Source organism: Pelodiscus sinensis, chromosome 2, assembly GCF_049634645.1.
Source record: "Pelodiscus sinensis isolate JC-2024 chromosome 2, ASM4963464v1, whole genome shotgun sequence".
NCBI classification, from domain to species: Eukaryota; Metazoa; Chordata; order Testudines; family Trionychidae; genus Pelodiscus; species Pelodiscus sinensis.
In genome coordinates, this window is record NC_134712.1 from 34,426,053 (window position 1) to 34,453,139 (window position 27,087).

Consider the following 27,087-nt stretch of genomic DNA (forward strand, 5'->3'; position numbering starts at 1 on the left):
ACGTGGAGCCCCCATACTTAGTGTTCGCAGACACAGTTCGTCTGCATCCCCACCCAAGGTGGCGTCGGCCTTTCATACGTCACAAGACATATACCGCCCGGTTTTTCTTTCCCAAGCACCACAGCTCCCCTAGGGAGCGGGCTTTGCACTCCCTTGCCGTGAAAAGGGCACTGGCGTTTTATATAGACAGAACCAAGCCGTTTCACAAGACTTCTCAGTTGTTTATTGCCTATGCTGATTGGGTGAAAGGGATGCTGGTTTCAGCCCAGAGGCTGTCGGGGTGGATATCATCCTGCATTAGGGAGTGTTATGCTCTGGCGCCTAGGGAGCCGCCTCGTGTGTCGGCGCATTCCACCAGGGGACACGCCTCATCCGTAGCCTTTGGGGCCCACGTTCCAATCCTTGAGATCTGTAGGGCAGCTCTGTGGTCCTTGGCCCATACGTTTACAGAGCACTATGCTCTCACCCAGCAGGTGCGGGAGGACTCTGCCGTGGGTGCGGCTGTGTTGGGTTCTTTCCTGTAAACAAAGCAAAGGGGGGTGGTTGAGTGGCACACAGCGTGTCATGCACCTGCTGCATCTCTCTGTCGAGTTTCGTGTTGAGTTCTGTTATAGTTCTGCATTAAAGTTCTTGTTGTCAATGAATGTCGGTGTGGGTGTTCAGCAGGGTGACTCTGACCCAGCCTCCGAGGAAGGGGTAGCTTGGTAGTCACCTCGTTTGAATGGACATGAGCAATCACTCGAAGAAGAAAACAGGGTTAATTACCTGTAACTGTTGTTCTTCAAGATGTGTTGCTCATGTCCATTTGATTCCCCCCCCCCGCCCCCGCGTCAGAGTTTCCGGCAAGAAGGAACTGAGGAGGGGGAGGGCTAGCAGGGGTACCTTATGCTCTGCTATAGTGGCGCCACTCCAGGGGGCGACCTGCTGCCCCGACGGGTACCACTGGAGAAAAAATGCTCCAGGAACCGTGCACGTGGTGCGCATGCACCTCGTTTGAATGGACATAAGCAACACTTCTTGAAGAACAACAGTTATAGGTAAGTAACCCTGTTTTCTGGCACAAGAAATCCCCGCTGAGCATCCACACTGCCCTCTTGTGCAAGAGAGCTTACACCTGTTAGGAAAGAGCGTAGCTCTTGCGCAAGACGCCTTCTCTTACCACGCCGTACTGTACATTTCCTTGCACAAGAGCAGGCGGGCAGTGTGGCTGCTCTGTGGGGTCTTGCACAAGAAGCTGTGAGTGTAGACACAGCCTTAGAGGGAACACGTCCCCCAGCGCTCTGCCCCCGAGTTAATGTCACACACATTGGGTTAATGCAACTGCAGGATAGTTGCATGGGGGGGGGGGGAGGGGTTGGGGGAGGGGCAAACTAATCCCTGTGTGTAGGAGGATGGTGGGAAAAGCCCTTCGAGTGGGGTCACATGACACCTTTTACTTCTGGTCCGGTGTCCATCTTGCCCTGAGCATGTTACCTCCAGAGGCCTGGCTAAGGGGGGGGGGAGGGGTGTGGCTAACGGGGCACCACCAAAAATGATACAAACCTGCCGCCGCTGCAGCCAGGGGTCCCCGCTAGGCCAAGTCCAGCTCAACAGCGCAGCCGGCTCAGGCAGGAGAGCGCGCGGGTGTAAAATACATCGCGGACTCCCCTGGCCGCTCCTTGCCCACGGGCAGTGAGGCTGCGCGGAACCCCGCGCCCGATATTTGCCGCCACCGTAGCTCCCGCCTTCACGCCGCGGCCCCGCCCCCGCGGGCAGCCCGGGTCGGGCAGCGGCTTCAGCCGAGGTCACCGAGCACGCGCAGTCGGAACGCGCATGCTCCGTAGCCGCAGACCACCCGCGCCGTTTGTAACGTCCCAGGGGCGACGCAGCGCTGAGTGAGCGCGTGCTGCCGGCTAGTGGCGCTGCCGCGCGCGCGCCATGAGCGAGCGGCCCGCTCGCGCTCCGCCGCAGGAGGTCGCTATGCCGGGGCGGGTAAGTGCTGCGGGGGCGGGCCCCGCTGGCTCGCGCTGCCTGTGGCCGCTAGCGGCCTGGGGAGGAGGCTCGGGCGCGTGACCCCTGAGCGGTGGGGTCGGGCCTAGCGCGGGAGGGCGGCGCGGCAGGTGCTCGCCGCGGTCTCTTCCCAGCGTGTGTGAGGAGCGGAGGCCGCTGGGGCTAACGGGTCAGCGACTGTCGCGGGTGCTCAGGTGCGGGGGGGGGGAGGGGCTCCTCGGCTCTGTGAAGCCCCAGTTCCCGGGGCCACGCGATCCTGGTGCGGTGGCGAAGAACAGCTGGGCCGTGGGAACCAGAAGGCGGGGGGGGGGCCCTTCTAGCCTCCTTGCTGCCCGCCCCTCTGCCCTGTTCCCCCACCGGGTTTCCTACCCCTCCCCGAGCCCAGCTGGGACCCCCTAGCTGGGCTGCGCGTTGCCTTTCCTCCCCTCCCTCCCCACCCCCGCATAGTGCTGGGATCCCCTCGCTCCCTGCAGCGCCTGGGGGCTGTGATCCTTGTCATGTCCCAAGCATTGCTAGTTACTTGGTTTATGCTTGGCTACCTTCAGACCTTCCCACGTAGTTTTCTGTTCACTTGATCTAATCAAATTCACTTGATTCTCCTAGAGAAGGAAAGAGGGGATTGCAGAGTATTTCTTCTATACTCTTGACTGGACTGGGAATGAGTTACAGTACAGAAATGATAGATTCTCAGTATCTTAAAAAAAAAATAGGCGTGTGTGACTGACAATCTTCAGCCAGGAATAGTACTATGCAACAACATGGACATACAGAGAGACTAATGGGAGGGCAGCCTCCGGAAAGGGCAGATCATTTTTTTTTGTTGGAAAATAAAATTAAAAAATAGGCTCTCATGAGGCAACTATTGTGCTTATACATATTTACATAACTTCATATGGTTTGGGAAAAACAGGAAGCTTTTTCCAAAGATAGAATTATAATCCTGAATAGGAATGTTAAATGTCAGTTAATCAGCTAATTGAGTAGTCCTCGTCTACTCGATTAGTTGCTAAGGGGGGGCGCTCTGCTGTGCCTCTGCCTTTGAAATGTACAAGAGTAACAGTGGGGACCCTGCGCCAGTGAGACAGCTTTGGTACCCGCTAGCATGGGTTCTCTGCTGCACCTCTGCCTCCCCTGACTCCCTGTAGAGATGGTGCTGAGGGGAGCCAGTTTAAAAGATGGTTCCTAATCGGCAAGTTGCTTATATCCCTAATCCTGAATTGACTGAGGAGGAATACAGAGGACGCTTTAGAAGAAAAATTATCTATAAGAATCTTTTGGGGTGGGGAGGCATGATATTGTAGTGGACAGGCAAATACTTTCAAAGTCCAAGAATCATAGAGCAGATCTAGGAGATACAGCATGTCCTGTCTACACTTGTAGTAGTATCACTGAACCCACTGGTATGTGGAGCTGTATCAACAGGTAGTTCTACCATTAACATTTCTGGAGAAATGGAAGAGCAGGCAAGGTATGCAAAACGTATCTAATTTCATAAGTAGGCTTATTGGCATGATGAGATACTTATACATAAGACAGGGAGATTACCTATCCAAGGAATCTCTTTGATATTTGATAAGTTTGTCTTTGACATTCTGTCCAAAGGGCTGAGAGAAGAAAAGGAAAGCTAAGGGGAAAGAGAATGTACTTAAAAAACAACAAATAGTTTTGCAGCACATTAGAGACTAACAAAACATGTAGATGGTATAATGAACTTTCGTGGGCCCAACCCATTTCTTCAGATGAGTGGAGTTATTAAAGGTCCAGTTTCTAAATAAATAGAAGATTGGGGGAGAGAAGGAAAAAGAACGGGGGAAAAAAGGGGGGAAGAAATAGTCATTAGTGTCCATGCTACATGAAGCTTACAGAGAAGGTGCTGATTGGTCTTGAATACCCATTATTTGGTTTTTTTATGTCATTAAGATGTGGAATATAGTGGACAATCCAGCCAGTATCTTTATTCATACTTCTGTGACAGGAATCAAACTTATAAATGAAGTTAAGTTTTAAGGCTTCCCTGTGGAGTTAGCTTGTGGAATTGGCATGAAACAATATGGTAACTTTGAGATCCATTAATGAGTGCTGTGGCAAGCTAAAATGTTCCCCAGCAGGTTTTTGTGTGTTGCCTTTTCAGATATCAGATTTGTGTCCATTAATTATTTTCCTAGAGACTGTCCAGTTTGGCCCTCTGGAAATGTAAGACTGCTTTGTTATCGCATTTAATCAAGAGAGTAAATATCTTTGCTTTTGCCAAGCAGGAGCTGGTGCTGGGGGGGAGCTAGCTTAAAAGTCAGTCCTCCTCAGCACTGGCTCTGCAGTGTCTCCTGCCCTCTTCCCTCTGTACTGCTGCCTCTGTCAGAGGGTATGGCCAGGGGAGGTTGCTATGAAGCAGTCTCTGTCAGTGGTGGGCCCGAGTCTCTGTCTGTGGCAAGCCTTGGCCTGCCATAAGCAGAGGCGGCTTCATGGCAGCAGCCTCTGTCCATGGAGAACTCAGACCCCTTCCCATGGACAGGGGCCACTGCCACTCCATGCTGTTGCTTTTGCATCAGAAGCAGCAGTGTGGGGTGGCAGACAGCTGGTATGCGCAGGGAGCTAGTTTTTTAAACTGGCTCCCCTCATGGACTGGCTCCACTTGTCACCCTGGGAGTGGTACCAAGAGCACACTGGCTGCCAGCTCCGCCCCTGGGGACTATCGAATAGTCGTGTAACCACTAAGATTTCATGCAGTTACATGACTATTCAGTTATGTGATATCTAACATCCCTAGTTAGTAGGATTTGCAATTTGAAATTATGGTGTGTTCCCCATACCATACAGGACATTACAAGTCTGGGTTGTAATGTCCTGTGCTTGACGTTTGTAACAAAAGGTGCTCCAACAAAGCTGTTTCTGTCTGTATTGTGAAATTTTGCAGGGCCATGTGCTACTTTTCTACTCCCTTTGCCCTTCTGTCTTTTGGTCATTTGCTGGGATGAAATCACTGCTTCCATGAATATTTCACCTTTTGTCTTTTTTTTCCTCCTTTGGAAACATGACTGCATTTTTCAGATAATACCCCTAGTGCCCAGGTCATAACCTTCCAGGTGGTATGGGTATTTATTGTCCCGATGCTAATCTCCATGTCAATGGTGATAAAATATTACTGTTCCCACAGTTTTGGAATGTCTTTTCCCACTCAGTGGTTTGCCTTGAGATCTCTTCCATCATTTTCCAGGTTACTTCCCTCTTGTATAGGCCCTCTGAGCCAAAGCTGAGAGGGTGGGGAATTGTGGAGTGGATGGGCAGAAGATAGCGAGGGGTAGAATAGCAATTGCACTTGCGCTCCTGAAGGCTGTTCTTATGCTGGAGGATGTTACCTTGTGATGTAGCTGAAATTGTCAGCGGTTACATGTTTACCTCAAATTCTTTTTAACATCCCTAATTTTGAGTGGAGACGTGGTAGAGTTTAAAGGTTGAGGAGTCAGAAAGGGGTTCCTAGCTCCATTTAACACAATAATTTACATTCCTCCTACAGCTTTATTATCTTATACTATGTAATATTTCTTGGATATGCTTTCCACCACAGCAGCTCCAGGATAGCTGTCTATATGGGGTTCTTATATAATATCCAAACTATCTGGGTATCCAATGCTCATAGTATTGGCAAGGTGATATAACTATTACTAGTGGTCCTGTTGTCCCTTTTTGTCTTTAAGTACTTATGTTAGAGCTCCTTTGCTTTGATGTGGCAGTTGAACCAACTCTTGGGTGCTCCTTGCAGTCATTTGCTCTGATGATGTCTTGTAGATGTTTGCATTCTGATTACTCTTTTTCAGCTAGAATTGGATGTGCAGCTCTCCAAAAAAGGCAGACAAATCTGTAGCACTAGAGTGTATGACTGTTGTAATGTGAATGAATCTGGGAGTATGAACTCACTACTGCCTGATATCAAACGGGCACTGCTGGCTGCCCATCATCATTTAAATCCATGGTTTCCAACATGCTTGCCACTTGCCACATGTAGCTATTTGGCTATAGCAGTAGCCACTCTATTATTTACATTTTCAGAATAATGTGGCTAATTCACTATAGCTGTAGCTGCTATATTGGCTACTGCTTCAGAACTGGATGGATACCACAGATTTAAACAGAAGGATGACATCCAGCTAAGATGAAATCAGAGTAGTGGAAGGTACACAATAGGGATGTGATGCATTCATGTAAATGATTAACTGATGGACCGGGGCTCATTGGTTAACCTTCATAGTTTCACGCAAGACCCCTCCCCCTTCTTGCTGCCTCTAGAATGAGAGAAACGTCTGGTACTGTTATTAATTTACTGCACCCAAAATTATTCTAGGTAGAGCTGGGCAGAAAGAACAAGCAATGGCAGTAAATAGTAGGGATGGCAGACGGAAGAGCAAGAGTTACAGGAGAGGATCCTTCAGTTACTTGGTTCAGGCATGTGCATGTCTCAGTGGTTTCATTCTAAGGATTTTTTTTATCTTACTTTTTAAAATAATTAAGCTAAGTGGTGGAGTTACAATTGGAGAATAATCTTCTGATATAACATGCTTTTTCTTAAGGGTTTCTCTTCATGTGCAATTGAAAATGACTTTAAATCAAATGAAGAACCTCTTCTCAGAAAAAATCCTCGTCGATTTGTCATCTTCCCACTGCAATACCCGGATTTGTGGAAAATGTATAAAAAGGCACAAGCTTCATTCTGGACAGTAGAAGAGGTGAGTGTGATGTTCTGATCAGAACACCCAGAACCGTAAGCCACTGTATGATCTCTGGTCCAGCAAGAGTGATCCTTGTTGGAGATTAGACTGTCAGCTTCCTGCCATTCCAGTCGGTCCACTTCACCAGCAAGTTCCTTGAGACTCTGCTGATCTAAACCATGCAATTAATGGTCAGTGAACCCTAGAAATGTCTCACTGCGATGGTCACAAATTATTAAGTTCTTTGCCTCCAAAGAGACAGCGTACACACTAGCCTGTTAGTTGAGCTGAAGACTCACACTTTACTTTCACTGATATTGTACTAAAACAAGAATGAGTTTAAAAGTAAAGAACAGAGATTTAAGTGATTCAGGTAGGGTTCACAGGGAACTGTTTTGGGTCAATTGTTGAACATCTGTATTAATGATGTGGATATAGGTAGAGAGAACATGCTGATGAAGTTTGCAGATGACACAAAGTTGTGGGGTTGCCAATACTTTTGAGGATAGAGCTAAAATTCAGAAGTATCTTGATTGGAAAACTGCTATAAACAACAAAATGAAATTCAAGAAAGGCAAATGTAAGGTGCTGCACTTGGGGAAGAAAAAACAAAATCATAAATACTATATGGTGGAAAATGGGCATGGCAGCAGTGCTGCAGAGAAGCATCTGAAAGGTGTGGTGGATCACAGCCTTGACCAGGGGCGGCCCGGGAGCCTAGGCGAACTAGGCAGTTGCCTAGAGCACTGCTGGCCCAGGCACCTGATGATGGCGTCATGGCCATACAGGTGGGAGCGTCAATTGCGCCGCCTGCCTGGGGCACCAGCTGCTGCAGCCGGCCTCAGGCCACTCCTGGCCTCGACATAAGTCATAAATGTGATACTCTTACACAAAAGCAATGGAATTTAAGTATTCATTAACAGAGGCATAGTGTGCAAGTCATGGGCTGGAAGAGACTTCGGGAGGTCATTGAATCTAACCCCCTACCCAAAGCAGGACCAACCCCAGCTAAATCATTCCAGGCAAGGCTTTGTCAAGCTGGGACCTAAACCTCTAGAGATGGAGATTCCAAGACCTCCCTAGGTAATCCATTCCAGTGCTTCACCGTCCTATTAGTGAAATAGTTTTCCCTAATATCCAACCTAGACCTTCCCCCACTGTAACTTGAGACCATTGCTTCGCATGCTGTTATCTGTCACTATTGAGCACAGCCTCCATCCTCTTTGGAATTTCCCTATAGGTAGTTAAAGATTCTCTTCTGCAGACTAAACAAGCCCAAATCTCTCAGCTTCTCCTCATAGGTCTTGTGCTCCGGCCCCCTAATTATCTTCGTTGCCCTCCACTGGACCATCTCCAATGCATCCATATTGTTTCTGTAGTCCGGGGCCCAGAATTGGACACAATACGCCAAATGTGGCCTTACCAGTGCCAAATAAAGGGGAATAATCACTTCTCTAGATCTGCTGGCAATTCTCCTTCTAATGCACACTAATATGCCGTTAGCTTTCTTGGCTATGAAAGCACACTGTTGACTCCTATCCAGCTTCTCATCTACTGTAATCCCAGGACCTTTTCTGCCAAACTGCTGCTTAGCCAGTCGGTCCCCAGCCTGTAACAGTGCTTGGGATTTTTCCATCCCAAATGTAAGATTCTGCACTTGTCCTTGTTGAACCTCATCAGGTTTCTTTTGGCCCAATCCTCCAATTTGGCTAGGTCACGCTGGACCCTATTCCTACCCTCCAGCATATCTACCTCTCCCCCTAGTTTTGTGTCATCTGCAAACTTGCTGAGGGTGTAATCCATGACCCTCATCCAGGTCATTAATAAAAATGTTGAACAAAACCAGCCCTAGAACCAACCCTCGGGGCACTCTGCTTGAAACTGACTGCTAACCAGACATCAAGTCGTTGATCACTGCCCGTTGACCTTAAAATCTAGCCTGCTTTCTATCCACTCTACAGTACATTTATCCAATCCATATTTCGTTAACTTGCTGGCAGTTAAGTGTGGGAGAACATATCAAAAGCTTTGCTAAAGTCAAGATATATCATATTCACCAACTTTCTCATGTCAACAGAGCCAGTTACCTCATCCTAGAAGGCAATCCGGTTGGTCAGGCATGATTTGCTCTTGGTGAATCCATGTTGACTATTCCTGATCACTTTCCTTTCTTCCAAATGAAGTACTCTGCATAAATGTAAATTATTCTGTTTTTCCATTAGAAATACCTTTGGACATGCTGTAATATCAGGTATCTAGTGGTCATTCTAGTGATTAAATGGTGTACATATTCTCTGAATTTCCAAAGATCTGTATTTGTGTGGTGGACAGAGAAGAAAGTGTCATTTATAAGCTGCAAAGCAATTACATTGTATTATGGTGACAATACATTACCATATTTCACTGCTTTCACTGTGTTTGATTTTTAAATTTCTTTACAAATGAAGTAAAATCCTCTAAACATTTTCAAATATGATCTCAACTCTCTACATCATTGATTTGTTTAAGATTCTATTTTTCTTCAAGTGTTATCAATGTTAAAGGACAATAATTGTATTTTTCTTTCTTTTTATACCATAAGGTTGATTTATCGAAGGACTTTCCTCACTGGAACAAGCTGAAATCAGAAGAAAAATACTTCATCTCTCATGTCCTGGCTTTTTTTGCAGCCAGTGATGGAATTGTAAATGAAAATTTGGTAAGGCATCTTTACAATATAGCCCATTTCTTGTGAGTTACCTTTTATAAGACTAGCTAAAACTTTTCATTTCAATTTTGACTTAATATAATCAAGTGTCTGTTATTTAGTAGTTGCATTTTTTCTCTGCCACATAATCTCAGTTTTGCTTAGACATCTGAGCAACCTGTTCTCCCTGGGCCAATATTTAAGACAAATTAGGACCACATTAGTATAGTCTTAAAGATTCTAAACACTCAATTCATGTAAATAGTCTTTAAGTCCTCCCTTCAAGTGATAGAAATCTAGCCGTGTTAGTCTGGGGTAGCTGAAGCAAAATGCAGGCCAATGTAGCACTTTAAAGACTAACAAGATGGTTTATTAGATGATGAGCTTGATCTGAGGAAGTGGGTCTGGCCCACGAAAGCTCATCATCTAATAAACCTTCTTGTTAGTCTTTAAAGTGCTACATCGTCCTGCATTTCCCTTCAAGTGGACTGTGTTAATTTTTGGCTCACTAAGAAGGGAAGGTGGTAGTGAACTTTTCCAGTGATCCCATCAATGTTTCTCAGTGAGATAGTTAAAATCTCATTATCTCTTCTTAGCATATTGCCATATCCTGGCCAGAGTTTCTTATCTCACTAAAACCGATTCTAAGGACCTATGTTTATTAAGGTGACTTGTTGCAGGTATCGCTGAATCTGCCAGGCCTGCAAGTAAGTGATGGATCTCCCTTTTCTGATTATATGAATTTGCCAGTTGTAGACATTCTGGGCTACAAAATATCTCACCTTAAACAATCAGTTGTGTAAGACTGAAAATGACCTATCTTGGACCTTGCACACATATAACTTCTGGAATACACATAGGGAATACGTTGTAAAAAGGGGTGGGATTGAAGAAAGATAGATATAGTCTCTCTGAAACACAAAATATAGGAAGTTCATTTTACTTAATATCAAACCAGAATTCTGATCTTTTTTGTGTAATGTGAAGTTTTCAGTGTTGCAGTATTCTGGTGTATATTTTCATTACATATACAACATACCACTTAATTACAGTTTTATAAGCTATCTATAAAACATCTGTATTTCACTTTCAAAGAATAATTCCATAATCTGCTAGATATTTGCATGCATGTTTGTGAAATATTTCAATCCAACTGTCTTCATCCTTTCTCCGTTGGCTGGGTGTGGGATGCTTTTGTTCATTTCTGTTCTCTCAGGCAATGCTAATACTCTAACTGGCACTTTTTTTGGTAGGTGGAGCGTTTCAGCCAGGAAGTGCAAATCCCAGAAGCTCGCTGTTTCTATGGCTTTCAGATTTTAATTGAGAATGTTCACTCGGAGATGTACAGTTTGCTGATAGACACTTACATCAAAGATCCCAAGAAACGGTAATTGTCACAGTTGTCACAAAGTCATTGACTATATTACCTCAGTACTGGCTGTGCAGTCTAAAGGGCTAGTCATGTAGCACATGCCAGGATCACCTGCCTTCTTTTCCATGGTAAATTGCTGGGTGTCCTTAATTAAATAATTTAAAAATTTCCTGGTGTTTTTCTCATCTATAAAACAGAATAGAAATAATACCTACATCAAAGGAGTGTTGTAAGGATTAGTTAATATTTTTTACGGAGCAATATAAGTAATAAAACAGTTTGGTTATGAAATGCTGTAGGAATTTAATGCTATTTAATGATCTGGGTTTGGTAATAGTCTATCACTTTACTTGCAAACAGCTTTTTGTTGCCAATATTTTTCAAAACATTCCTTTTGAACTACATTAGCCAAGTATCAGAGGGGTAGCCGTGTTAGTCTGAATCTGCAAAAGCGGCAATGAGTCCTGTGGCACCCTATAGACTAACTGAAGTGTAGGAGCATAAGCTTTCGTGGGCAATGACCCACTTCGTCAGATGCAGGTACATGCATCTGACGAAGTGGGTCTTCGCCCACGAAAGCTTATGCTCCTACACTTCAGTTAGTCTATAAGGTGCCACAGGACTCCTCGCCGCTTTTACATTAGCCAGTCATTCGTAAAGAGACATGTCATGCCCTTTAACTGAGTTTTGCCCTGTATGTCAACAAGGAGAGTCTCTCTAGTTTAAATAATAACAGTAGTAACAATAGCAAAGAAGTTAGTAAGTGGCTGCAGGTGTATGGTGATACCATGGTCCTATAGCGAGAGTCATGCAGAGCTCTGTCCAGGGCAGCATCTTGCACTGGGGCAGGTTAAGGTCTCCTGGAACTCTAAGGAACATGGGCAATGGGAAGATGGCTGCTGTGTCACCTTGTAAACTAATGTTTGTACACCTTTTGGGAGTATTTAACACAGTTAGTTGTGCTAGCCAGAATTAGCAGTTGTATCCACAGGGATTGACATTGTGCCCAGCTCCTATGTGGGGCCAGCAAGAGTAATCAGGAGGGGAAGGCTCCTGAAGCAGGAACTGGCCAACATTTGGCTCATGGAGTGAGATGCACCATAATCTAGTAGATAAAACACTGATTTGGGAGTTGAGAAACCTGGGTTCTATTCTTGGCTCTGCCCATATCTGCTGTGTGAACCTGAATAAGTCACTTTCCATTTGTTTCTCTCTGTTTGTTTTTGTAGCCTTTATCTGTTTAGATTGTAAAAACTGTGGGGGCAAAAACTGTCTTATTCTGTGTTTATATATTGCCTAGCACATGGATCCCAATCTCAGCTGGAGTCTCTGGGCACTAATGTAATATAAATATTTTATAAGTGTTTATAATATTACATTTGTTCCGTTCTATAGAGAATTTTTATTTAATGCAATTGAAACAATGCCTTGTGTGAAGAAGAAAGCAGATTGGGCCCTGAGGTGGATAGCAGACAGAGAATCAACTTTTGGTATGTAGCTTTTTAATTAGATGATTCTATTTTATATGCCCCAGATTAACGAAGGTTAATTTTTCTGGGACTGAGCTGTAACTTTCCAGAGCAGAATTTCTCCTAAGTTTAAAGGATACTGTATCCTGAGTTTCAAGCCCAACTGTGATTTCTAAAAAAAAGAGAGTGTTTAGGTGACTGTGTAGATCTCAATCTTGAGATAATGATATGTGGTGTCTGGGGGGCACTTGTGTTATGAATATAGGATAAAAAGGCAATTATGAGTTTAACCAGGGTTCAAACTCTCACTGTTGGAGTATGTCCAAGCACCCCTGCCCTCCAACTAAAAATGAGATTATCTTGTTCTGCAAGAACTTTTGATTCATTACTGTAGATATTCTTGTTTTGGATGGGAAGAACTGAGACGCAGATTACATTATATATTGTGCTGGGGAAGAGGGATCACCTGAATATCTTTGGTAAAATTCAAACAAAGTAGTGATTATTGGTGGCTTCAGCAAAAACAACTGAGAATAATTGACAATCAAGTTCCAAATGTCCATTGTGGGGGGAACCATTTCCTTTCCCGCAATCTTCCTAGAGTTGCCTAGGCCAGATATAACAAGTATATGTATCTTATTTGCTTATTAATGGCATTTTTTCACTTTTGTCCAGACCCATTGCCAGATGTGTGTTGCATAGATGTTTCACTAGCTCTGACTTTCTTAGCTGACTGTTCAGTATATTAATTCCAATATACAGCAGGACTCTGTTGTCTTTCTTGCACTCACAGCTGTTTCTGTGGGGGGTGAAAAGAATCAATTAGCTCAACTTCATTATGTTTTTTTTTGGGGGGGGAGCGTTCAGAAATAGACACTCTTAATTCAAGATTTCTAATGAGCATATTAAAACTTTGTTACATATTTCAGTATGCAAGAGCCAGCCAGTAGGCTTTCTGCAAGAAATGTTGTTATATAGGTTTTAGAATCGGAGTACTTCATTTAATTGTTAGCTTTATGGACAGTTATTGTTTAGGATTGTCTGGTATGTCTTTAGAGTTGTCAAGTATATTTATTGCACATGAGCTACAGTATTACAGTAAATATGCTGTTTGTCTTTTAATTCTTTTCCCCATATCAACTGTCTCTAAATAAACCAGCAGATGGCACCTGCATTCCATTCTTTGGAGTAGAAAAATAAATGTTCTTTTCTTAAATGACCTGTATGTGAGCTTAAGGAGGCAAAGCTCCTAGAGTCCAATGCCCAAACATTTCACCTCTGAATACCTGGATATTTATCTGTGTACGTTATCAGGATGCTTTAAAATACAGTATGTGTTTCTATGGAAGCAGGGTTTTGGTGGGGAGGAGTACATGTGATGAAGACACTGAGATGTTAGTGGGTTTATCCTAGAGGAGGAAGAAAGGTGAAATAAGGAATGTCCAAAGGTGGGGTGAAGAAGAGATGGAAGCAGCGTGAAGGAATTTTGGGACATAGGACTAGAAAGGTTCTATTGGATTTTAGGGTCTCCTCCCCTACTATCGCAGGTAACTCTGTCATATAATCCTATTAATAAATGTATCATCTTGAATCTAGCTGGATAGTCTGCCACTACTCCTCCTATTGGGAAGATGTTCCAAAATCTCATTCTTCTGATGGTTAGAAATCTGCTATTTTCTAGTCTAAACTTGTAGAACCAGGCCATAGGGATCACAGCTTCACTAGCTTGCATCACAATATCTCAGATGTGGAGGGGCAGGTGCAGATTGTATACTCTATTGATGTATTGTAGCATGTATCTTGCCAGATTCCAGTACACACCATTCAGGAAGGCTACTTGCACCTAGGCTAATGGTAAATGCTTTCTTGGCTGTCCAGCAGGAATGCCACAAGCCCTTGTGCTTGACTGCTTGCTTTAAGTAGAGCAGTGTTTCTCAAACTGTGCTCCGCAGAGCCCTGGGGCTCTGCGAAGTTGACAAACTGGAAACATCGATAGGTACAGCACATACAATCAGTGGACCGCTGGGGCTCTGCATAAATTTTTACGCACGTAAAGGGCTCCGGAGCCCAAAAAGTTTGAGAACCGCTGAACTAGAGCAAACTCCATAATTGGAACTTACTTAAAACAAGGCTGGCTGAAGCACTGGAAGATGTAGAGCAAGAACATAAGCACAGCTATGCTGTGTTAGATAAGTGGTCCATCTAGCTCAGTATCCTGTCTGCCAACAGTGGGCAATACCAGATGCCCCAGAAGGAGGGAACACAACAGGTAATCCTCACATGATCCCTCTCCTGTCACCCACATCCAGAGAAGGGCCAGGAACACCCACCCCTACCCATCCTGGCTAATAGATTCACAGAGGTTAGGTCCATCAGTGGCTATCTAGCTCTTCTTTGAACCCTGTTAAAGTCCTAACCTTTACCACATTCTCTGGCAAGGAGTTCCATACATACACTGTGCACTAAGTGAAGAAAAACTTCCTTTTGTTTGTTTAAAACCTGCTGTCTATTAATTTCATTTGGTGACCCCCTCGTTCTTATATTGTGGCAATAAGTAAATAACTTTTCCTTATTCAATTTTTCCACTCCAGTCATGATTTTATAGAGCTCTGTATAGATCAAGGAATTTCAGTGGTGGGGAGAGGGCTAGATGATTTAATAGGTCTCAAAAGAGAATACAGTATAACTCCAGTGGTCCGGCATCCAATGGTCCGGCACTCCTGATGGTCCGGCACCATATGAACCCGGAAGTGCTCCGGGCAGCCAGACAATTGGAGCTGCTCTGCCCCCAGCTTCTCTGATTCAGCTGCTGCTGAAACTGACCAGCGGCTGACTCGGGGAAGCCGGGGGAAGAGCAGCTCTGCCCGGCTTCTCCAAGTCAGCCGCTGGTCAGTTCCAGCAGCGGCTGACTTGGGGATGTCTGGGACAGAGCAACTGGGGTGCTGCCGGGTTGGTCCCGCAGCGCCAAGGGGCGCATCCTCTCCACTCCACCCCAGACCTCTCATAGCCCCCCCCTTCTGATAGTCCGGCATATCTGATAATCTGGCACCCCCTGGGTCCTAAAGGTGCCGGATTATCGGAAGTTTACTGTAAATGGTAAACTCTGACTGACTCACTCCATTTTCTTATGCACTGTGCATGACATTATGGTAAAGCTCAGTGTTTCTCAATCAGTGGTACGAGTACCCTTAGGGGTTCTTGAGAGAAGTCTGGGGGGTACATCAACACAACTGAAGTTTGGAGAAAACTGAATTTTTTAAAGTTTTAAAGCACTTTATTATTTTTGTACTTTTTATACACAAAAATGTCATCACACACATGGCTACGATTAAGTTGTTTAAACAAATGTGTTGCAATGGTAAAATAATTGTGTGTCTGAGCACTGTAGGTACTGGGGGTACTTATAATTTTTTTTTAAAAAGGGGGTACTTTATAAAAAAAAAAAAGGTTGAGAAACATTGGTATAGCTGTCCCTCCTCAGCTAGCTTTTCTATCCTGACTTTATTGATTTTAATAGAGCAGATGCAGATTTTTTGTCTTAGTTAGACAAGCTACTATTTGATTTTTCAGGTAAAGAGCTCTGCCCTGGAATACTTCCCAGAGAATTTGCTAAGACTTTTATGATTTAAATGAAATAATTTTAATTGTTTAACCAGTTAACTGTTTTGATCAATATTTACATCCCTGTTGTCATGCCATCTAGTTAATGCACAGAATGTGTTAAAATTCATTATTGTGATTAAAGGGCTATTGCAAATGGAATAGTGCTTCAAGATTCACCATAGACCCTCTACCTTTAGCTGTTTCCAGTATTTTTCACAGCAGGGTGATGGCTTCATTTTGAATAATATCTCCGCTCTGTTGTGCCTTTCCCACAAACACTCACACTCGCACCTCCGTATGCTCCAGTGATTGGTTTACAAGGCAGCTTAATTGCTATAATTGTGCTGGTTGTCCTTCTCATGAGTCCATGATCATCTGTTCCACATTCCCCTTTCAGGGACCTTGATGGACCACCCTAAGTCACTTCCATTTCTGGTTCCTTCACTTTCATTGTTGAAAAGAGAAACTTGTTGAAAGGAATTAACCAGTTTAAAGAATAACTTTCCCTGCACAGCAAAAGAAACCAGGGTACTAAAGAGACATTTCAGATGAATGGCTGGTGAAGAGATTAGCCTGTTTGGCCATCATAAGCATTACGAAAATGAATATTTGTACTTTCTCTGTACCAAATGCAAATGTATTTCCTAAAATAGAGCATTTGTAAGTGAGCACCTCTTAAAAGGTTAGAAAAGAACAAAATTTTCTGCATTCAAGTTTTGTATTAAGAATTATTCTGTTAGACTTCAAAAATCTCAGCTGAGTGATTATGAATTCCTTTAGTGTTCATTGTAACAACTCTGATTATGAATACATCTGCTGATAATATGGATGTCAAAGTATAGTGCTTCAAAGGATTTTACCACTAATTCAGCTTTGAGTAGTGGGGTTTTTTTTTTTTTTTTTTAAGAGTAAAATGTTCTGGTGAATTTTGAGCACAACAAATCATAAAGTATTGCTGAATTTGTTCTTGAGATTATACTGCATTTCCTGCCGTGGTGTGGATTTTTTTTCTGGGTAAATGCCTTTAAGCCTCTCAGTGTATGGATTTACATGCACAGCTATCATTCCTCGGGCTGTGAAAAGTTAAATTTTAGAGGCTGAACAGGCTTAGAGCTAGTCATTATCTGGAAGAGAGATCTTCATGTGGAACTTCTGATGTTGCAGAAAGTGGTGCTTAGGATTCACTAGGGCTGTGTCCAGACTCAGGGTTTTTTTCGAAAAAAGTAGCCTTTATTCGAAAAAACTTCACCTGCGTCTAGACTGCAGCCGCGTTCTTTCAAAATTAAATCGAAAGAATGCGGCTTTTCTTTCGACGGTGGTAAACCTAATTCCACGAGGAAAAACGCCTTCTTTCGAAAGTGCTCTTTCGAAAGAAGGTGTTCTTGACAGCAAACAAGCTTTTTAGAAAGAGAGCATCCAGACTCACTGGGTGCTTTCTTTCGAAAAAGCGGCTTGCTTTTTCGAAATTCCGCGTGCAGTCTAGACGCGCTCTTTCGAAAGAGGCTCTTTCGAAAGTATCTTTCGAAAGAGGCTTGCAGTCTAGACATAGCCTAGGTGGCACTCTTTTCTGAAGTTAACATCGATAGCCTTTGTGGAGTCATTATTTACTGAGAAGTGGGAGGTACTGTTGTTAGGCTGAGTTATAAAATGGGTTCAGATAATTTATGGTCATTAAAAATTTTCAGCTGATTTTGTGAGTCAGAATAATAATGCTCTGACTTCCTGGATGGAAGAAGCTATAGACAGCTGAGTATTTTTACAAATCTCAATGCATTGCATCCTGTCTGTTAGGAGAATGCTCTTCCCTTTATGTAGGAACCTGAGATCCAGAGAGTTGAGGCTCAGGTAGAAAGTCTGTGTTGTCCAATCTTATCTATTAGTCACAAAGGCACTTTCTACTAGGAGAACAGGAGTATTAGGCCTAAAGTCCTGACCAGATTTTCTGACCAATTAAATTCTTTCTTCTGCTCTCTCTACTTTCAGTTGATGTGCTATTTTTCCTCTTTTCCTATTATAAGCTGTTGTATGTTGAACACTTTTAATAGCTATCCCCTTTCATCCCAAAAGTGGCTGCATTTCATTGGTGATTATATAATGATGTGTGCACATACATGCATGTTGTGAAATCTCATGTGGTGAAATGAAATACAGTAACTAAGTGGATGATGATTTAGTGTTGTTCGGTATTAGTGTGTCCAATGTAAGCTGCATACCTGACAAACAGAAGCAAATCTGATTTATCTGAGTCTAATTTCCAGTGTATTGTATTAAACAGGGGAGAGAGTGGTTGCCTTTGCTGCAGTGGAAGGAATCTTCTTCTCAGGTTCTTTTGCTGCTATATTTTGGCTGAAGAAGAGGGGTCTTATGCCTGGACTGACATTCTCCAATGAACTCATTAGTCGAGATGAGGTAATATATGGAATGTTTCATTTGTTTGGGGTCAAATGCTTCTGTAGCTGAGAGTAGTGTGTCACTGGGCTCCCAGTGAATTCCCAACCCAGAGGGAGGAGGCACAGTTTTCTCTGCACATGCGCCTGCCAGTAAGGGCAAGACCTCATCCCATTTCTGTTAGCAGCTGTGAAATAAGAAAGGGGGGAGAATTGCATCAGTTTCTGAAAAAGGAGGGTGGGGAAAGTATGAAACGATGCAGAAGGTGGGAGAGAGCAGACACAGCTGAAGGAAGGGGAAAGCCAGCAAGGCAGAGAAGGGTGAGTTGCTGGCAAGATGACACGTTTTGGCTGATGGGGCTGGATGCTGGATGTCAGCCCCCCTGCTCTAACCCAATGCCCTTTCCCTCCTGCAGAGCCGGGGACATAAATCTGGTGGGGTGGAGGGTAATACCCTGGGTCTCACCGGAGCCACATGCTTTTCCCTCCAGACTCTGGGGCCCATGCGCAGAGTGGCTGTGAATGGTCTGGGTGTGCAGCTCCAAACGTTCTGTTGAAGCACGTTCTGCTGCCGCCTCCTCCCCAATCCCCTTTGCAGGGCAAAAAATCCCGGACATTTTTTGCCTTTTAAAAAACCCATCCGGATGGTGATTTAACATGTAAAAAACAAGGACATGTCCAGGAAAAACCGGATGTATGGTAACCCTACACAAGCGCAGACCTTTCTCACTCTGGCCTCGCTGCCTGGCTCCACCGCCGCCTTGCTTGCTTGTTGCCCACGTCTCGCTGCCCAGCTCTGCCACTGCCTTGCCACGTGCCTTGCTGCCCATCTCCCCCGCTGCCTCTAGCCACCCTGGCAGCTCTTGTACATGCGCTGCTGCAGCCTGGCTCAGTGCTGGGTGGTGCTGCTCCACTCGCAGGGAGGCACTACCACTCTGGCCGACGCGGCAGGCATGCTCTGCCCTGCCTCTTGCCACACACCCACACCCACCCCCCACCAGCCAGCAGCTTCTGCACATGCGGACTGTCTCAGTGTGGTGCTGAGCAGCTTAGCTTGCTGGGAGGCGCTACCGCTGGAGCTCACAGTGACCAGGCAGGTGGCCCAGGAAGCAGCTGAAGGCATCCTGATCTAATGCAATATTCTGTGTCTGACAATGGGCAGCAACAGTGGAACTGAAGGAATATATAAGAAGTTCTGTGGTAGGTAGTTTAGAAAAAAAATTGCCTCTGAGTAATTTTATTTCTTATGTCCATTTAAGGTTGGCTTATGAGGTTTTATAACCCTTCCAAAACTCTTGGTTGGCTGATTTGTTTTAATCTTCACAGCTGTCACTCTGGGTTTTCTTATTGTCCATAATCTATTCAACCATCTTATTTTATTCCTAATGTCGTTGATGAAATCTTGTGGCAATAAAATGTACAGACTAACGCAGCATATTGAACAAAAAAGTATTTTTCAGTTTTAGATTTGATACCAGTAATGAACTTGTTCTGTTAATTTAACCTCTTCCTTTTGGCAAAAGCTTGGAGGTCATGTGAGGGGAGGACAAATCCTAATAAAAATAATTAAAATAACTTAACCATGAGAGTCTTCATGAATCTACTTATGTCAAGTCTTATAACGTGATTACAAAAGCATCTGTAAGGAGGGTAGAAGTGAATTTGGTTCCATATAAATACCCTTTGTTTTAAAAGATTGTCCAAAAATAATTAATATCAGCAAATTGAAGTAAGTCAACTGGTTTTTCCTGTCTTCTGTTTTTCAGCATAATTTGTAGATTTTCAATAATTATATTTCTGCCGAGTATAGGTGAATGCCCTTTTAAGATCTGAGAAATGCATCAACATTTCCATGAAGCAGGTTATTCCTTTCAGAGAGACAGTTATTAGTACAAGACTTTAAATAGCAAATCATGAGGGGCAGGAGAAACTAAACCTCTTTCATTATTTTGTATTTCAGGGTCTGCACTGTGACTTTGCTTGTCTAATATTTCATTATTTAGTGAACAAGCCTTCAGAAGAGCGAGTCAAAGAGATAATTGTTAATGCGGTTGAAATTGAGCAGGTGAGCAGACGAGACTAATCTGCACAGTATCACTGTCACGAGAATTTTCATGTGTAAAGAAGTGATGCTCTGGCAGAATTTCTGGAATTCCTAATAAATGACTGGTCCATACATGTGCACCAACACACTCTGTACAGTCAGTCTCTTGGTACTCTTGCTTGTCGCTGAGAACAAAAGTTAGAAATTATGTTTAACAGTATTAGTCAACTGATAGTATAAGTTAAGGCTAGCACAGTTGGATTTTCTCTTTCATGGTCAGTCACATTTACCTATAGGTGATTTGTTATAGCTACACACAGGATCTGATCCAGAGCCCATTGAATTCAATGGAAAAACTTTTGTTGATTTTTTTTAATGAGAATTGGCTCTATCACATAGTTAAAACACCAGTGAAAATTCTCACTGATTCTGTGATAAACAATGCTAAAATATAGAAAGTTGCAAAGAGCTGATCAAAACAGGAAATATTTGCTATGTTTTTTTATGATGCAAATTATTTAAGAGTAAACAACTTTTGAATCTTATTTCATAGAAACATCACAAATGGTATACCACCACCAAGTAGATACTATTCACTCCCCTTAAATTGAATTGTCCCTTCTTTAAATGTAACTTTTGTGTTTTACTCCAGGAATTTTTAACAGAGGCTTTACCAGTGGGGTTGATTGGAATGAATTGCAGTTTGATGAAACAGTATATAGAATTTGTGGCAGACCGGTTACTTACAGAGCTTGGGTTTTCTAAGGTAAGAAGGTGTGAGATACAAGATCATTTCAACAAATTCTGGCCTGTTAAAATGGCCAAGCAAAGTTGTCTGTGTGCAGCATTACCTTACCACAGGTTTGGGTATTGCACTTTTGCTGTACTTATGCATTCTGCTGTCTCTTAAACAGAGAACAGTGTCAGTATACACATTTCATTATTTAGAACAGATGAAACCATTGTTTCTTTGGACAGGGTTGCCCTGTAAATACTTCTTGATTTTAAATTGGAGGCACGTGCTCCAGTTCTATAGGATTATAATGAAGCAGAACAATTTTTATTGCATGAGGTTAGCAATTCACCATGCCCATTTCTTGTGTGGTCCATATTGAGGATGTTACAAGCATTAAGTGAATGTGTTACTGCTGAAATGTTCAGTGGTTACATACCGGGGGGATGGGATACACCACTGATACAGAGGTAGCAGCACTAGTGGGGAAGGGAGGTGGCTTAAAAACTGTCTCCTGCGCTTATGAGCTTCCGCCTCCCTGCTGCTGCCTCTTGACAGAGAAGCAGCTGCATTGGGGGGCAGGACTGCGTGTAACCGTGCACGTTAATTAATGAGCCCAGGCTCATTGGTTAACTGTGTAAATCAGTGGTCCCCAACACGGTGCCCGCGGGCGCCATGGCACCCGTGGGGGCATTTGTGTGCACCCGCCAAGTGCTCGGGGCTGGCCCGGCCCTGGGCACGTGGTGCATGCATGGTGCCGAAGCTGGCCCATGGCGCATGGTGAGCGCCGGCCCCGGGAGCGCCGCAGATTGGCTGCCCGTGCTCTGGGCGCACGGCGCTTGGAGGGGGTACTGGCCCCGGGAGCGTGATGATTGAGGGGAAGGGGGGCGCTGGCCCCGAGCGTGCAACCCTTGGGGGGGGAGGGGGAGGGGAACGCTGGCCCCGGGCGTGCGGCGCTTGGGGGGGAGGCGCCGGCCCCGGGCGCGCAAGTGTCCCCACCCTCTGGCGCCCAGCGGGCGAACGGCCACGCCCGCTGGCGCCCGGCATCCTTCAGTGGTTGGGGACCACTGGTGTAAATGGTTACGCTTTCACATCCCTAGTCTATATGACACTGAATTTGCTTTGATGGAAGCAAATGCACCTTAAAAAATAGTGTTACTCTGAGGAAAACTGAGGTTTATTAATAATGCTGACAGGAGAACTTTGTGGATAAACCTCTTAATTATACACACAAAAGTAAATCTCTGAGAAATAAATTGGGGGTTACATAGAGATTGTTGTGCTGGATGCATTCATTGGTACAAAAACATTAATTGATATACAAGGTAGAGTTTTCTCAGGGTGTGAAAAGTAAACATCTATATCATACTGCTATAGTGGAGTGAGAACCAAGTCTATTTTAATATCTTATTTCCTGTAATATTTCATGCTCCCTTGCTGAGTGCTAGTTTTTAAGGCTGGTTGTTTGAGCAGGGGTGAGCCAGTCTAGATATTACGTGGAGACACTGGAGAATCCCTGCTTTATTTTTACAAAATGAAATTACCAGTAAGTGTGTGCTGCTGCTTTGAGTGCTGGTCCCAATGTGTATTCCATATATGAATATGTCTGTGCTTCTGGCACCTGAGGCCAGAGTTTTGTAGTAAGTGGTGTCTGTTGATCCTCACATTTTCAGTTGCTCTCATGGGCTTTTGAATTGAAGGTATAAAGGGCAGCATGGACCAGTGTTTTTCCAGTTCCTTCTTACCACTGTCTGGTTTGAGTTGGTATTCTGTGTCCACTTTAATCTTCCTCCACTTAAAATATCTGTAATATTTTGTAAATAGTTCTTAGTAGTTTGTCTACTCTAGTGTTTAAATGTGTTAGTGTTTCCATAGCTACTATTGTTAGCTTGGTTCTCTCTGCACTGGGGAGCTTTCCCTATGAAAAAGGACTGTACCAAGAATCCCAGAGTTTAATGATGGCCATATGTTCCATGTCACATCTTTCCATGAAGGCTGCCACCTTATTTGCGATCAAGTCAGCCAGATAGGTGAATGAACTGGGCAAACTCATGGCTGACCGTATATTGTAGAGGAGGTCTCCATTTATACCTAGAATTCATCACTAGCGTAATTTCAGAATTTTACATTAACCAATTTTACTCACTTACCAATATTATTCCCCAAACCTAATTTTTCCAGGAATGAAGAGACCACACTCCCTGATTGTCAGATGGGTGTTGGTCTTTTATCCACAAAGAATGAAAATGAGTGGGAAAAGCACCATAACAGAGCACTCAGAAGGACAAGTGTTCTTGACTTGGGCTGTGTCTAGACTGCAGGGTTTTTTCAAAAAAAAAGTAGCCTTTTTAAAAAAAAAAGTCACCTGCGTCTAGTCTACAGCCGCGTTCTTTCGAAATTAAATCGAAAGAACGTGGCTTTTCTTTCGATGGCAGTACTCTTTTCACGAGGAATAATGCCTTTTTTTAAAAGTGCTCTTTCGAAAAAAGGCACTATGTAATGCAAACTGTGCTTTTTCGAAAGAGAGCATCCAGACTGCCTGGGTGCTCTCTTTCGAAAAAGTGGCTTGCTTTTTCAAAAAGTACCGGTTGCAGTCTAGATGCTCTTTTTCGAAAGAGGCTTTTTCGAAAGTATCTTTCGGAAGAGGCTTGCAGTCTAGACGTAGCCCAAGAGACTCGTTAAGTGGATCTCTGGATGTGTTATTTTCTTTTATCATTTGGCACATGTAACGTGCGTAGACAGGCTATGAAGACCCATATTTTGAGAGCACAAGCAACCTCTGTGGCATCTCTTTAAGCAATATCAATGCTGGATGTTTGTATAGCACTACCTGGGGCTCCAGCACACCTTTACAAAGCATTTTGCTCTAGGGCAGGCTGTCTTAGCAGATGCAGCCATGAACACAGTAGTGTTAGATATCCATACCAATTGCATCCTCGCACTTTCCTCCTGTTTGATTACTGCTTACCACGCTCTGATGTGCGGAACACATATAGGGACCAGCTCTTTACTTTATTGGAAGTGCTGTGAGATGTATTTATCCCTATCTGTATTCCACTACCCATCCTCCTTCCCCTCTGCTTTGGATGTTACCTGATTCTTAGTAAGAGAAGGAACTGGTACAGTGTCTGTCTGTCTGTCACCCTTTATGTCTTTGGTTTGGAGCACAAGGAGAGCAATTGCATGCATGGACCAAGAGACACTATTTGCTACAGATCTCTAGTTTCAGGCATACGGAGCACAAGCGTACCCTGTGTGTGGAATACACATGGGGACCACTCATCTCAAAGAATCCCCCTTCCAGCTAATTGACATTTTCTGCGTTGTTTATGTGGGAATTCATAAAAGCACCATGTTGCCAATTAAAGGAACTCCAATTTAATAAAGTTTACTTTTTTTAGGTCTTCCAAGCAGAAAACCCTTTTGATTTCATGGAGAATATTTCACTGGAAGGAAAAACAAACTTCTTTGAGAAGCGGGTTTCAGAGTATCAGCGCTTTGCAGTTATGGCAGAAACAACGGACAATGTTTTCACTCTGGATGCAGATTTCTAATCTCTCTTCAGAGAGCATCTTGACTTTTCCCTGTTCTCCCATTTCACTTCTTGTTGAGAAGTTTTCTATATTTCTTCTAGAGTTGACTAGGATTTTTTTTCCTGGCTTCCTACTTTGTGTGAAGTTAAAATTTACACTTGAATAGACTAATTTATCTGTACAATATGTAGGTTATAACCTATAGTGTAAATATCTTTTTGCTTTGCACCATGTAAAAATGTCCTCTTAAGAAATTCATGCAGCTTCTTAAAGAGATATAGTGTAAAGAGCTTATTGAGTCACATTTTTGTTACTTATGTAAAACTGATTTGGTGACTTATTTAAATGGCTGCAATAGGTGCATTCCTGTGCTTTAGTTAATTATCTCAAACTGCATCTGCCTCACTCTTCGCAGTATTTTAATCTTGAGCCCTGGTGAGGTAACACTGCATGTAAATATTTTTCTGTGACCTCTTACTATTTTAAAATGTAAATTCACAAATCTAGAACAGTGCTTCCACTTTGTCCGTATGGTAGAGTACACTTCTCCACGGCTTCAAAAACTTTAATAATGGAAGGACTGCTGTGTGTATAGTGGGGTATAAAGTACGATGATGGTATGATCTTATCAGATCAAGCAATACAATTTTCTTGGATTTCTCTGTTAACCTGTGATGTAACTCAAGCAGCTTTCATGCCATGTGCTAAATGTGGCCTATCAGTATTAGCAGCAAGTGTTCAAGGAAAAATATCCTTCATATAAGATTTGATTTGTAGTATTGTAAATCAGGTGCATCTATATTTAAAACTTGGACCTGGAATGAGTCAGTGGCATTCAAATTCCACCTACTTTATTTAATCCAGTTGCTGCTACTTACATTTAAGTGCCTCAACAGTAAGCAGACGGCCAACATTAACCTCTGATTGCACTGGGGTTGTGATCAGCATCTGACACTGAAATATCAATTTCTATATATCTTCTTTATTTTACCCATTTAGCTGGATATTCTACACTTCCCATCCTTCTGAATTTCTCAAGCACATTTGTAATGTAAGGTGGTGTGTCATTCCTCCCACCCTCCCTTGAGGTACCAAAACATTTTTACTTGAGCCTTGTACCATTAAGAATTCAGATACTATGGTGATGGTTATCTTTCTAATTGAAAGCTCAATGTGCATCATCAAAGCATTACAACAGAATTTGTACACCATAGAATAATTTTAAAATATTGTAGTATATTGTGACTATCAACCCTTAACTGGTGAGTGTTGCACAAATGCTGATGTGTGATTTTTAGTACAGTCTAGTGTGTGTGTGTGTTCGTTTGTATTAAAGGTAACTGCTATTGCATAGGCACAGTTTGAAAGGATGGGTTTATAATTTGACATAGTGGTATTTGGCGTAGATGGAATAACAATTTCACCTTTTAAATTTGTAGGTAGATTTTTACATCTACTATTTTGCAGCTAGAAGTCTTCATTTCCCTGGTATAGATGAGATAATGTGGAAACGGAATGAATGCAATGCTAGAAGGATTTTTGCTTTGGAAAATAAATGTGATTGCTTTTAATTAACACTTTATATAAGTAGCCTTTTAAAATATCATTCTTGTTATTCCAAAATTGTATTTGTTTGAGTTTGATTTAAGATCAGTGGTAGGATACAAACAAAGCCTTTCACCAAATGGTCAGCTGTTTGAATCCAGCCGAACTCTGTTTATTGGATCTTGTTGGGACTGGTGCCAGATCAAAAAATCTGAGTGAAGAGTGGCAATGAATATCCATTGTTTGTTCCTTATTAGGAGTATATAACACAGTCTCTCTACCTGAGACATGCACCCAGAACTGATAAGTACCTAGATTCTTTAATCCTGAGAATGGTTAAGGATAATGCTGCAGCGCCATCTAGTAGCCACAGGAGAGCTCTCTCACTTCTGGACCAGTTTGCAGTGGTGGTTCATTTAGTATTAAGAGATGGATAATAGGGTCATGTAATTAGATTTCTATTATAATTACCATCTGAGCAATGTGAAGTATGTCAATTGAGTTCCTGGATAGGTGTCCACAACTCAAAAACGATTAGACTAATTGGCTCCCTATTCAGAATCTGAGCAAAGAAGTCAAGAATGTGATAGGCATCTCTTTCTCCTATAGATGGCTGTGGCTTGCTCATTCTTTGTTTTATTGCAAAGCCTAACATGATTTAAATAAACCATATTTGAGCAATGTAATCTACTGTCTCTGAAGTCGTCGTTTTAGATTAATAGGGGGAAGCTGGGCCTTCTTATCTTGACTCAAGTTAGGAAACAGAACATGCACTCCTCGCGTTTTCTCTGAATTATTCTGTTGTGTGGGGCAGTGGTAGCTCTCTGTGCAACTAACAAAGGGTTTTGTCCCTAATACTTGTGGATGTCCCAAAAGCCGTCCAGAACTGTAGACACCCACTCCCAAGGGATGAAGTTTCTTGGCAATCTACCAAGAGCTGAGGGGAAACCTGTCCAAAGAGAAGTCCAAACATGTCCTTCCACCCCCTAGTGCCACAGAGCCCCACCCTCTGTGGTGTTTTGGGCC

General features: G+C 43.2%; 1 protein-coding gene and 1 long non-coding RNA gene across 4 annotated transcripts; one reads left to right on the plus strand and one right to left on the minus strand.

The window, feature by feature from the left end:
- Positions 1 to 200: 200 nt before the first annotated feature.
- LOC142826971 (uncharacterized) lies at positions 201 to 1,753 on the minus strand. The gene is made up of 2 exons (XR_012901280.1): positions 1,543 to 1,753; positions 201 to 518 (listed from the first exon to the last, which is right to left on the minus strand). It is a non-coding gene; the product is annotated as an uncharacterized LOC142826971 (long non-coding RNA).
- Positions 1,754 to 1,780: 27 nt separating this feature from the next.
- RRM2B (ribonucleotide reductase regulatory TP53 inducible subunit M2B) lies at positions 1,781 to 26,747 on the plus strand. Of its 3 annotated transcripts, none has more exons than XM_075920260.1 (9): positions 1,781 to 1,971; positions 6,552 to 6,707; positions 9,271 to 9,387; positions 10,629 to 10,762; positions 12,143 to 12,237; positions 18,095 to 18,228; positions 20,167 to 20,271; positions 20,903 to 21,016; positions 24,385 to 26,747. In XM_075920260.1, exons 1-9 carry the CDS (start codon positions 1,918 to 1,920, stop codon positions 24,535 to 24,537), a joined length of 1,062 nt encoding a protein of 353 aa, XP_075776375.1. In that variant the 5' UTR covers positions 1,781 to 1,917; the 3' UTR covers positions 24,538 to 26,747. The 3 variants fall into 3 exon arrangements, with proteins under 3 accessions (XP_075776375.1, XP_075776376.1, XP_006122492.2); XM_075920261.1 differs by lacking the exon at positions 1,781 to 1,971 and adding an exon at positions 2,020 to 2,158; XM_006122430.2 differs by lacking the exon at positions 1,781 to 1,971 and adding an exon at positions 2,039 to 2,183.
- The last annotated feature ends 340 nt before the right edge of the window (positions 26,748 to 27,087 follow it).